The 13,219-nt window shown below is 37.8% G+C and overlaps 1 protein-coding gene across 4 annotated transcripts in view; it reads right to left on the reverse strand.

Moving 5' to 3' along the window:
* Positions 1 to 4,838: 4,838 nt before the first annotated feature.
* igsf9ba (immunoglobulin superfamily, member 9Ba) overlaps positions 4,839 to 13,219 on the reverse strand; it is a 51,029-nt gene continuing 42,648 nt past the window's right edge. For 2 of the 4 annotated variants that reach the window (XM_088428390.1, XM_088428389.1), the window contains 2 exons: positions 9,279 to 9,412; positions 4,839 to 8,441 (listed from right to left, as the gene is read on the reverse strand). In XM_088428390.1, the coding sequence (XP_088284516.1) occupies positions 8,239 to 8,441; positions 9,279 to 9,412 (337 nt within the window). In that variant the 3' untranslated portion in view covers positions 4,839 to 8,238. Of the gene's footprint in view, positions 8,442 to 9,278; positions 9,413 to 10,849; positions 11,315 to 12,043; positions 12,087 to 13,219 lie in introns of those variants that run through there. The other 2 variants (XR_015867297.1, XM_088428392.1) reach the window with 2 other exon arrangements.

Raw genomic sequence — 13,219 nt, forward strand, 5'->3', positions numbered from 1 at the left:
GAACATCTGGGGTCACGTGGTATGTTGTACCATTGGACACTCAGGTGTACGGAAGAGAAGAGCTTCAATATTGACCAATAAATAAATCAGCACATGATAGTCACGCCCACTGTTGACAAAACCCGGAAGTCATAAGCAAGTTTATGTACGTACTGTACTTCTGTGCTATTTACACTTTTTTCAAAATATTTTTAAATTGGTTGATTTATATACAGTAATCTTTCTAACGTTATTGTTGAAAAGTTTGTTTTACTGGGATCACGTGGGAGAATAATGATTTCATTGTGTATTAATACTATACGTATGATAATAAAACTCTTGAATCTTGTTTTACCCTGGGACACCTGTTGCCAGGTAGCGTTGGGAAGGAAAATTGGTTGATTTATATACTCTTTTTTTTCTTCTTTTATTATTAAAAATGTTTTTTTTTCTAAGTTCCAAAAAGCGTTTGAAAGTTGAGCCCTTTTATTTAGACCTCTCCATGTTTATGTAATAACAAAATACAATATCGTGTTAAATAACTGTAATTTGTTGAAATAGTGATACATTTAAATATATTTCCACTTCTATCTCTAATATTCTTTATGCAATTTCGAGGCATTGTTTTGTTTTTATTTGAAAAAAAACGTCAAGAATTTGGGACTTTATTTTGCTTATTAAAGAAACTAAATGGTCATTACGCAAGTAACACGTTTGATTCAGCAATAAAAATAAAACATAAAATAAACATTATACTGTACATCTGTATGTTAAAATATCATTTGGTGATAGAACTCCCATTTCTTAATAACACTTTTTTTAAACATTACTGTAACAATGTTACGAGATTGCATGTTCATTGAGAATAAAGACAGAATGTCCCTAAGTGTTTTTCAATGTTTATCTAGTAGATTAACAGGTGGTTACCCCAGGTGTATGCACATGCTTGTTCTTGTGTTTGTCTCCCAGCATGCCCCTGGGCTCGAGAATTATAAGTAAAAAAGTGCAAAGGTCACTCTTTCAACTTATTTGCTTTTCTTGTTCCACCCAGGCCTCCTTGCAATCAGCATTTCCTTTAGAAGAACTTAAACATTTACTACAAATGTTCCTATACTCGTTTGCAGCCAGGCAGTGAATTGAAGATATTTTAATTACTGTTTAGCTCTTAAAAGTGTGTTGCTTTGAAGGTCATGTGGACAAAATTGCCCAACACCTACACCCTGTGTCTTGCATGTGAACTACAATTTCTTTAGGGACAGAAACAAACTATTTGTGAACAGTATTGCATAATAGGAACACAAATCTACACAGACAGCAAAATAAAACAATGCATAGCTTGACATAAAGAAAAAACAACAGAGAAGACCTCTTTTGTCTTTTTTTTATTATATCAAAATACAAAAATTTGAGAGAAAAATTCCTTATGGGACTAAGCGTTGGACATGATATGGTGACATGAATGTGTTCATATTCTCGCAGGAGGACGAGTTGAGATGGTGCGCTCAAGCCGCCGTAACCACTGCCTGTGGTGCTTTTTCTCCCCTTAAAAAGGCCGGGAGGGTTGGAACCAGGCCAGAGTGAGTTTTTTTTTTTTTTTTTACATTGTAGCTTGTTCCTGTTTCCTTCACACACACACATACACTCACACACCAAAGAAAAATGACTTTACAGATGCCACTTGACAGCGGTGAGAAAAGTAATACAAATATCATACATAAGGCTTTGGTACAGCACCATACAGTATGAGTTAATTGCTCACAATGTGTCCTTGTTAATCCTGATGACAAGACAGAACAACAAAAGAGTAAATCAACATGTTCGTTGCGCTGAGATATTTACAAATGTGGATTTTGTACCCAAAGACAAAATGTAAACATGTGATGTAGAGCACGGTCGGGTGGATGGATGGCGAATGGAAAATGTACATGTTCTTTCCTTTGAAGCACTACGTGGCTTGTTTGCTTGATTATGAGCATTTTACGCTAAGACATTAACAATGTAGTGCTTTTTTTTATTGTAGCCTACAATAATAAGAATCATAACAATAATAACAATAATAATAATACATTCTAGTTCCTCAGTGCTGGTACACATGAAAAAACAGAGAATATAGAAAATACTACATATTATTCTAGGTTTCTGTCCATTAACAACCAGCTCAGATGTCCGTGAATGATTGCTAATTGTTTGTATTGTCTCTACATGCAAGATTAATACAATAAAAAAGAATTGTTAAAGTATCACTCCGACAGGAGCTCATGAAGCAGAGTTGTGACCCAAAAAAAAACAAAAAAAAAAAAAAACAACGGAGCTAACAGTACGTCCAAAGCAGCCCTCTTTAACACTGTACATGTTTCTTTTTGAGAATGCATGAAAAAAAAAAAAAAAGATTTCGGAAGACGAAATCCATTCCTAGAGGGAGAGAATGTGTGAGCTTTGTTGTGTTACAAATTGTGGATAACTGGTAAAGTACAACAAGGATTACTAGGCCCTTTGCAACATGACGTCAGATCATTTCCTCCTGTGGTTAACCTTCACTTGTGCTAATGACGTACGCCACCTTTGTCTGGATGTTTAACCTTGTTAAAATGTTTTCATGTATTTGTTTAGGGTTAATGAGGGGCACTTTATATGCCGGCAGGTATATGCTGACTCCCATTTAATTTCAATTCAAATGTGATCTCTGGTTACAAGCAACCACATTTTCACAGTTTATTTTCCGTCTCGTAAATACATATTTCTTCAAAATGTTCCATTGGGGTGTAATGCTATGGATAATCCGACAATTGGTGCCGATATTTTGGCATCTGCCTTTTCTATTTCTGAAAGCCGATAATGAATCGATTTGAAACCGAATGGAACTATTTATCTAAATTCTTAGGGAATTTTATAAGAGATTCTGCGTTATTTAGTTGTTAAAACACTTCTGAAATTTATTTACTGTAGAAATTATGTGGATTTATTTACATGTTATAGTTTTGAATTAAGTTTTTGGGATGTGGAAGACCCTGGGAGCGTCCTGAACCTTTGCTTAGAATTTTACAACAAAGCTGTCAACTGCCATTGACGTGAAAGGATGTTGTTATGTTATGCTATGTTTTTTTTTAATTTTTTTATTTTTAACGGGGATGGGTGGAGAAAAGGCCTGGGCAGCTCTGCTTTGGTTATTAAGAACAGGAAATTAAAATATTAATAATAGCAATAATCATACCAATAATAATAATAGTGCGCAGTCAGAATGCATGAAATTGGCTGGTATTTTGTAAAAATGACTTGTGTTAAAAGTAAAAAAAAAAAAAAGAAAAAAAATCAAGATTTTGCAAATCTGAAAATGTTGAAAACAACAACATTTTTTTAATGCCATATAGTCTGCAAATACTGTTGGTTTTTTGGCCCCTTTGACTACTTAATAATAGTTATTGGCTCAGAAAAAAACCTTCTCATGCATCAAATTGTTGAAGTATTTTTTTTTTTGGTGCAAAAATCTGTCATTTAAACAGGAGTGTGTAAACTTTTAGATCATATTTTTTTTTTCTGAAGAGAGGGGGTGTGATTTTTTTTTTTGAAAGCCTGCTTTATTGCAATTATTTATTTCAAGCGCAGTGTTTGTTTTTTTGCGAAAATATGGAAGTGATGTGACGTCAACGTGAAAAGGTCCCAAGGTGTGTCGAGAGACGTCCCTGCAGTGATGTGCTTGAGAAAACGTTGTTGCTAACTCTAGATGGTGGACCTACTGGTGATTTACCTCATTTGCTTTTGGCTCACACTTTCAATATCGCCTTTACTTTTTCGAGAGGGTTCCTTGGAAGCACAGACACGCACACACGCTATAGAAACATGTTGAGGTCATTTGAAGGTAACACATCTAATTGTTTTTTTTTTTTCCAGAGGTTTCCAAAGAGTACACACTATTTTTTTCCAGTATGGTCTAACACCACCATCGTAATTAACACGGATATGATATGATAAGAGAAACGGCTCTAGTCTCAAGCAGGGCACCCCACCACTTACCCCCCTACCCCAAAAAGAGCCTGTATTTTTCTACTCTACAGCACCACAAAGTTTTGAACGTAGCACCAAGTCGTAATGCTGAGAAGCTTGCTAACACGCTTGTAAACGCTACGTAATGTACACGGACTTCAGCCAGGGGGAGATGACGTTTGGTAGCTCTGGGTGGCTAGTCAAGCTCCCTTTTAATGCGCTAACGGTTTCTGTATATGGAGTCAATTCGGCGATTTCTCAGCTTCGGAGGTAGTGTCGGAGCTGTAACACAGGTGGCATTAAGGGTTTTCACGAAGCACTCGTGTCATTCGTCCTGTTGTGTTGAAAGCAGTGGCGTGTCATACAAAATGTTTTTTTTTTTTTTACTATGACATATGGCAGAGAGAATTTGTATTTATTCATTAGGATATTTTTTTTCTAATAAGTTTTGTTTGTCTGTTTTTGCTATCAACTTTAAATGACGGGTAGAATTATCGAACTATTCCAGATGTCAGAAAATACAATGGATCTATGGAATAGAATATTATCGCTGTGTTAAACTCGTCAAAATTTTGGCTTTGAGAGAGTGTTATGTGCTATAATGTATTGTACTCGTATAAAATAATATACAGTAATATATATTACTTTCCATTCAAGAGAGGCTAAAATTCCAGGCGTTTGGATGATTTTAGGTCAAAAACAATTATTGATTAATATGGTAATCAATTATAATATATATATATATATATATATATATATATATATATATATATATATATATATATATATATATATATATATATATATATATATATACAGTATATTTAACTAAATTGATACATATTTTGATAATTAATCAACCGTTTGGAGACGTATAACTGTCCAAATGCTCAAATTGTCAGCCTCTCTTGAATGAAAATAAAACATTTGCAAACACCTGCTTTTGCTTTGGAAAATAATCAGCATTTTGGGCAATTTTACAACATTTTACGAACAAATGTTTTTTTTTTTTTTTTTTTACATATTAGTATACTTTTATTCAATCTATGTTGAATGGCTGAAACTTTAAAATGACATCATACAGCTACACATATGAGTGTCATCTTTATTTGCATTTCCTCCAAGTGAAAGGGAAAGATTTTGTTGTAATTAGAAATAGGGAATAAATTTGACTTTAAAGCCTTATTGCCCAGCCCTTCTGTCACAGCTCTGATGCGGGAAATTTGCAGCTGAAGTCTGCTTAAGATTTTCACGGGTTAAAATATACACGCAGAAGTAATACATCATACAATGCTAACATTATTACGTTCACTCCTCTGGGGGTAGAACCATGTGCGCTAAAAACGTGACCGACGAGGCACCTTAAAATGTTTCCACTTAAAGCCGTACTGTAAGCAAATACTTTTTTTTTCTGTTTAATATATATATATATATACTGTATAGAATCTAATTTCTCTCTACGTCTCTTGTCATTTTTGTACATCCCCATTACAAGAAGGTCTTCCCGTAAAACACGGTTTCTCTTTACAAATACGATACATGTACAGTACATAACAAATATAGATTTTTTTTTTCATCTTCTTAAATCACCGTCTCATATACTGATTTGCACGGGCGCGCTCTTTCAGGCAACCAACAGCTTTGACTTCTCATCTCTCCCTCTCAAATTCCTTGTCATATTTGCATGATTGAAAAAGCATCGAAAGCAAAACAGAGCTTGTAAAGGGGGCTAACAGTTAGCAAAAAAATTGGCCTGGATGCAGGCTGCACCTTAAAAACAGAAAACGTCAGCGGTCATTCAATGCACTGCGACATCGGGACATTCATTTCCTGTACAGCGAAAAAACATACATTCATTATCGGCTAGTTTCAGAAAAACAACAAACATACAGCTATAAAGTAATATACATTTGTTAAACAGTCATGGTGTTGGTTGGGGTTGTGTACAGTGGACCCTCGGCTGCCAAATGTAGTGTTCAAGGGGTTTCGTGTGTTTTCTTTGGCTTTTTTTTGTGCATATCTATACTCCATAATTATAAGCCAAAGAGACCAACAACAATAGAACTAAAATTGAAACATAGCCACGTGCACCATTCATAAAACCAAAAGGTGAACAGCGCAAAATATATTTGGTAACATTGTACCAAGATCCCTTATGGAACGTGAGCAACGGTTACTTTCTTGCGCAGTACATGTACTTTGTGTACAAACACAGTGCAGCTCAGCCTTTTGACAGTGGATGTTGTGGCTAGCAAAATGCAGTACTTAACTCATTTGAAACTGCATCATGCCAATCCGAATATCAATGCATGAAGGAAAGACAAATCAAATTGTTATTGCACTATGCTATTGAAAAGAAATCAGCTATTTTATTTAAACGCTCATTTCTATGTGATTGTATACAGTTTTGTAAATCTTTCTCAACTTGCAGTTTAGATATTCTTGATAGACTTTGTTCCTGTTAAAGCAAAATATGAGAAACAATTTTAAATTCCTGTTCAACCTCTAGAAAGGATTTAAGTGATACTCCTAAATCTGAATTTTGCAAAAAAATAAAAAAGGAATAAAAACATGTCCTGAAAGTAGCATAACAACTTTTACATACGAAAACTGTATCTCATATATCAACCAGCATACTAGCCAGAATTGAGCGAGCTGATGAGGCACAAGAGACAGTAACACTGCTGCTAACATTAGCTGCTAGCGCTAGTTGCTAGCAAAACCACTATTCTGCTAGCTTCTAATATTACCATCACATATCTAGGAAAATGAACATGGACGCACATAACATTGAGTCCAATGCTAGCTTTAGTTGATAGCGCTAGCTACTAATGAACTGCCATCCAGCGAGTGTCTTTGTTTACTACCCTGTTTCTATATTTCTAGGGGCATGAACATCGATGAACACAAGATTGTGGGATGCTATATGTCTTTAATTACACCGTCTCCACATAATATAAGCTCATAAATGCTTCCACACTATTTCATGAGCGACTATGTGCGTTGATATTAGTATGAGACTATTTTGGTTGGTAACTGAAGAGACTTTGTCGAACAAATGAGTTTTTCAGTCATGTATATCATTTCTTATGGGGAAAATAAATTGAATAACCACTTTAATGTTTTAACTGTGTTTGAATCCCGAGGGTCCACTGTATTGTATTCATTGCTTTTAGCACTTTCCAGCTTTATGAGGCATCGTATGCTTGTTAAGTTCCTGTTTAACATGCAGCACCTTTATTCCGTCTGCATCAACTTTTATCTATTAATTTGTTTATTTGCCTTTTTTTCCCTTTTTTTTTAGCCCTGTGCATTCTGCATCTACTTTTAAACGCGCAGCCGAAACTATAAAAAGCTAACAAACAAAACAGACAGGAGTCATGCTTTCTCTCTGGCAAAACAGAACCGTAATATTGGAGTCCTCCCCGACGAGACTAATGTGAGAAGGCGACGGAAAAGGCAAGTTTAAGCTAGAAAAAAGTCGAGCGCAAAGGCAAAAAAAGGCACCTCCAGATGTGCCACGCATCACAAGTGAAATTCATCCAACTCAATATTTTACGATTGGTCACCCTGTTCGTCTACAAGCCCCCCCGAACCGTCGGTGAGTTCGACCTTGTAACATCGACACATTAAGACACAGTCTTAGTGGATAGTACCGCTAAATAAACACAAGCTAATAGCGAGAACCAAACGCTAGCTAACGTGTCGAGAGAGAGAGAAAAAAAAAAAAAACGAGCACATTGCGTGATCCGAACCTTATTATTAGTTTCTTTTTTTTCTCCATATGTAAAAAGGTCAAGTACATACAGTATACCACAAGAATTACAGCAACTCTGCGTTTACTCTGAGGTATATTTGGTGGCAAGAACCCTGTGTTTAATTACTGACACTATTTGTATTGTAGGAAAAGTGGGTGAGTGGTCGTACCCGGCATAACAGTACACTGTATCACTGGAAAAACATATGGACCCTTGCCCACCCCCTCCCGCATAAATGAAAAAAAAAAAAAAACATGTTATTATTACTGTAGAATGGAACTTCACTCCCTTGTTTAGACTATTTATATACATTTTCTTTTCAAGTGAGATGGAGGGAAGCCAAATCAATTGTTCATCTACTCACGTCGATTCTTCCTCCGTTAAACCCCCATCAGCTCGAGAGATGAGGAAAGCTTTCAGCTTGATACTAAGATCAGGTTGTGGTGGTGTGGTGGGAGGGGCTGGAGGTGGAGCTTAGGTGGCCTTGAATCGAGTTCAATGGCTTGGCAGGCCCCTCGGGTCAACGGAGGGTCCCATAATTGAGGCCCTCCGAGTCAGCGCCGGTCAGGATGCCCGTCTGATCGTCCTCGGAGCGCCTGCGATGCAGCAAGGAGGTCAAATAGAGATAGGGGTTCTTGTTGCTTTGCCTTTTCCTCGTTCTGCTTAGCACCTCGTCCCGGCGGGTCGGCTGATGTGGCTGCTGGGTCTGAGAGGGAGCTGCACCTGAGGGGTGGGGGAACTATGTCAAACTTGAAAGGAGGAAGATGAAGAGGTTTACGCCATCATTTTTGTCTGCTTGCAGTGCCCTGACATCTCTAAAAACATCCATAGAGAGACCCACCTAAAATTCAGAATCAAAGAAGGGTTTTAGAGTTATTATGAAATAATAATTGCCCCAATCTTTGCGGATTACCATGACCCAGTAGACAAAACATCGGCATAAGTAGAGGTCCCGTGTTTCTATCAAACTCCTGGTCTCGGTATGTTATCAAACAAACTGAGGCCCGGTTAGTATGTGATGCTAAGGCCATCCAACCTGCCGTGAACCTCTGCCTACTCGCAATTCTCAAACTCTTCCTTTTCAGTTGTTTTACTGTTACTAGACTGTTTCTAATAACAGGCATGTCTTTAGCATGTTAGCAGTTAGCTCCAAGACATCAGATAGCATTCGAGCGAAGATCCTGCGTTCAAGTCGAGAATTTTATATGGATTAGGGCCCATGGTTTTTTAGGCCAATCGTTTGGCCAATTCATTTTGAAAGTTATCGAATAGCATGCTTCCTCTTAATGCGTTTTAATATCTGTCAATTACATGCATATTTTCACTATTTACGCCAACCCGGTACCTATTTCACATAATCGGACAATTTATTGAAATTATAAGGTTGGGCCATAGTATTGGTAATTAAGTATTTTTGGTATTTTATCTCCTTTGATTGGCATGTGCTCAATTAAGGATGTACACTTCTCAAATTAGCCGAGACAAACTCCAACTTCTTTCGCAATATCTCTTATCACGGAAATTAATCTAGAAAACCTTGGAATGGAAATGAGTTCTTACTGTTTCTCCTTGCAGAGGTCGCGTTGTTATTATTGTTGGTGGCCACTCCCTTGGCTTTTGTAATACAGTGGTGTAGCAGTGCCGGTAGACTCTCAGACCCAGCGGCATCATCACTAGCCCCACCTAGAGGCTCCCTGAGGAGAGCAGACAGAAAAAGAAAAGAGGTACAGCACACGGCGTCCCCGTATTAATCCAACACTCCATCCCAAAATAGAGGAAAAATACACAACAATGGCGGCACATCGGTCGCACTGCTACCGAGCGGTCTGAAAACTCCACATACTATATTAGCACTGATGGATGATAAGCGTTAGACACAATGAGATAGGACAGGAGAAGACAGAGTAACAGCTGACACACTTGAAGCAGTCATCACATGTGGGACCCAAGTCCCAGTCACTTGCTTTATTTCAGTCTGCATACAGTACTAATTTGGTTCAGGTTGGTTTCTGTTCATAAAATCAGAGGCAATTAATACACAATGAAGCTTCCAGTCTTCACATAATGACTGCTTCAGAGAGGCAAAAATGCATCAGTTTTCTTAATGAAAAAATATTGAATATATCTCCTAACAATATACGGGGGTGGAAGAAAGGGGTTTGTGGCACACCCCAAATGTATTACATCCTTGACATTGGAATTGTATTTATTAAAAGTTTCAAAAATGGAAAAAAAGAAATGTCTACTCTAGTGAAATCACGACATGGGGGCTGGCATCTAGTTGGCTTGCATTGCATTGTGGGGTGATGAATAGCTGATTTGCTTTGGATGTCCATGTTGAAATACATTAGAATAGGTCTTTTGTCTGTAGCTATAGGTTTTGCTTGAACAAGAATAAATGTTATAGCTGGACACTACAAAGGAGGATGTAAAAATTAATGCGTAGATGGATGAAACCAATTTCAGTGTGGTACTGGATGTGGAAGGGAAAAATGTCTTTTGGGGCTGCTTTGCCAACTCAGGAGCTGAACACGTCAAGCTACAGCAATGCAGTCGCCTTAGAAGGCTTTTATTTTGAAATTGGACTTGGTAGTTGTGTGGCAGCTAGCTTGTCTGCATCCTTGCAACTCCTTAAATCACATTTTTATTATCATCACACCGCCGTTAAAACCGAAAGAGAAAATTATAGCTGCCGATTAAGGAGGCAAAGAAAATGTAGTCTGGCATTTTAAACTCAGACACAAAAGAAGGTCCTTCAGAGCAATGAAGATTAAAGACTGAAAATATAGACAAAAATGTTGGCTTGCTATCAATTTATATAAGATGGTTTGTTACAAGAAGAATGATGGGGGAGTAATCACTTTGCTATTTTCCTCAATTACAATAAACGGTCCATCTAGTCAGTTACGTTTGCGATACCTGATCAAATTATAGGTGGCCATCTTCTTTTCTAGTGTCTGGTATCAATAATAAAGAATATATGTATGATGTATAATTCTGATAACGTTTACCACAAAGAAATATTTATAATGAGTCGCCTTCAAACAGGCATTGAAATAAATACTGAGCAAGAACATTATACAGACCCAGAATATAGTTTTAATTTATTTTCATCAGTCATACCCCCTGCAATGTGCCCACGTATGTCTGGTTGGGGAAAAAGAGCATTGGAGGACCTATTCCAAGGCAATGTTAAGGGCCAAACATGATCAACCCGATAGCCCAGTCAGCATCGTATGCGTGATATTAAAAATATTCCCTTTATGTCCTGTTCTGCTCTGATGTCCCATTTTACACATTACAGGGCAAAAAACAAACTGCAAACCAACAAAATGGCTACCCCTATGTCCTTAAAAGCTGATCCCTTGGAACACAGAGACTACACTTTTAATAAGTACATTTCCATTCTTGATAAGTAAGGATCGAGTTTGCGTATTTTCGCTTAATTAGAAACATGTTGTTGCAGCCCTCCTAGATAGTTGCAACGTTTAAATCGAGGCCCAAAGTGGAGCCAAAGGACCTCATTGAGTGTTGGGTGAGGTCAAGTTGTGGAGCCCCACATGGATTAACTGATCTTTGATGGCATCCATTGCTTGCTGCTGAGAAGAGAGAAAGTGAGAGGAATTAACGGAGAGAGGGGAGGACAAATCTGGAGGTGGGGGGGGGGGGGGGGTGCTAGCTTCAAAGGCCGCACGTTTTCCATATAGACATGAACACGGTACAGCACACGTTGATCGACATGAACACTGCGGCACAAGAGGCTTCACCATGCCGACGGGAGGAGATGGCAGGAAGAGGAAAATGGCCGTTAAAGAGGGACGAGTCACATGACGGGAAAGGAAGAGGATGGCCATTAAAAAACGGTCACATGACAGAAGGAAAGAAAGCACAAATGTGACAGAAGTCAAGTTTTTCTTGTTATTTGTTTTGTCATATAGAGAGAAGTTTAAAGAATGCATGCATGGCATTTTGCACATGGAACAAATCTTTAAAGGGGAATACTCCTTTCTATCATTCAAGTGCGTCCTCTATTGATTCAAGGCAGTTTTTTTTTTCATCATTATTTATGCGCATGGAAACATGTCAAGCAAAGTCACTCGCAAGCCTTAATGGCTGCAGCATGTGCCGCAGCAGGCTTACGAAGCCTTAGCCCTACTACTGACAAATTCGTCCGGCGGCCGTGATTACAGTATGACCATAAATGGCGCTCACTTGAATCCAGCACAGAGGCACCACCCAAAGCGATTCCCCTTTAAAGGAGAGAGTGATTCGAGCCCTCCACCTGCTGACCCCCCTCCCCTCTCAAACATGGGTCCGACCCTTACCTATTGCGGCGTGGGGGGCCGGGTCACAACGCTGCCCAGATAGCTGAGATCAATCAAAGACAAATCAGGTAAGACCCTCGCCCGCTAGCAAACGGCAGTCTTACACACTGCTACCACTTCCCTTCTGGGGGCCGCTGATGTACACCAGCCACTCCTGGCTTGAGGGATGGCGATAGGGGCCACAAAGCATACTGTATACACCACAATTTTTAATTTGATTAGCGCGTAAGGGGCCGCGGATGTATTAACGGAAAACGTCAAATTTGTGGAAGTGGTCATTCCCGTAGGTGCACTTGAAGGCACAGTTCATTTGTTCTTGTTTATTAATTATTATTGATATTTTGATACACTATAAAAATAGTTGTGCAAAATAACCCAACAAAGAAACAATGTTTTTTGGGAAAGAAAAAAAGAGTTTATATTCAGAATTTTTTTTAACCCATGCCCCCTTTATGCTCTTAAAACAAGTAAAAAAAAAAAAAAAAAAAAAAAAAAAAAGGACCGACTCACTTGAGTTTTGAGATTTACCAAAAAAGTTGAATAAGATATAAAATGAAATTTTGGGGTATTTTTTCCACAGTTATTTGACAAACTATTCATTTGATTGATATGCGCAAGATTTTCAGTAATTCATTTAACCCCAAAGGCATTGGTTGGTCCTCTTTTGACCCAATTTGGGTTATGTTTGACCCAACTCCTTTTAGAGTGTAATTTTTTTCAACAGTGGAATTACGAGCATTCATTCAAAAACCGAGCATTTCATTGTTTTTATGCTTTAATATGCTTTATTGTTTTAAATTGTATGACTTTTAGGATTTTTAATTTATCACGTGAATCTTATTTGGAAAAAAACGTTTATATATACTCTATCATCCTAAAAGCCAGCCTATTCATTTGTGTCCACTGTTGTGTCATATACATATAGACAAAAAACATTGAGACAAAACGCAAATGTCCACTGCAGTGGACACAAATGAGTAGCCTGGGTCTCAGGAATGATATGATGCCCCATTACTTCCTAGGGGAACACATTTGTGTTGACTTTTACTGTATTTCAAAAAAGACTCCATCTAAAACAACATCTGTCTGTGTCAACTGCTAAAATAGAGACGCTGAAGGCTTCACTCCCAAAATTATTCTGTTCTAAAGATGTTTGATAGTTATGTATTGTAAATG

The sequence above is a fragment of the Hippichthys cyanospilos genome, chromosome 11 (genome assembly GCF_059441005.1).
Source record: "Hippichthys cyanospilos isolate Australia breed blue-spotted pipefish chromosome 11, RoL_Hcya_1.0, whole genome shotgun sequence".
Lineage (NCBI taxonomy): Eukaryota > Metazoa > Chordata > Actinopteri > Syngnathiformes > Syngnathidae > Hippichthys > Hippichthys cyanospilos.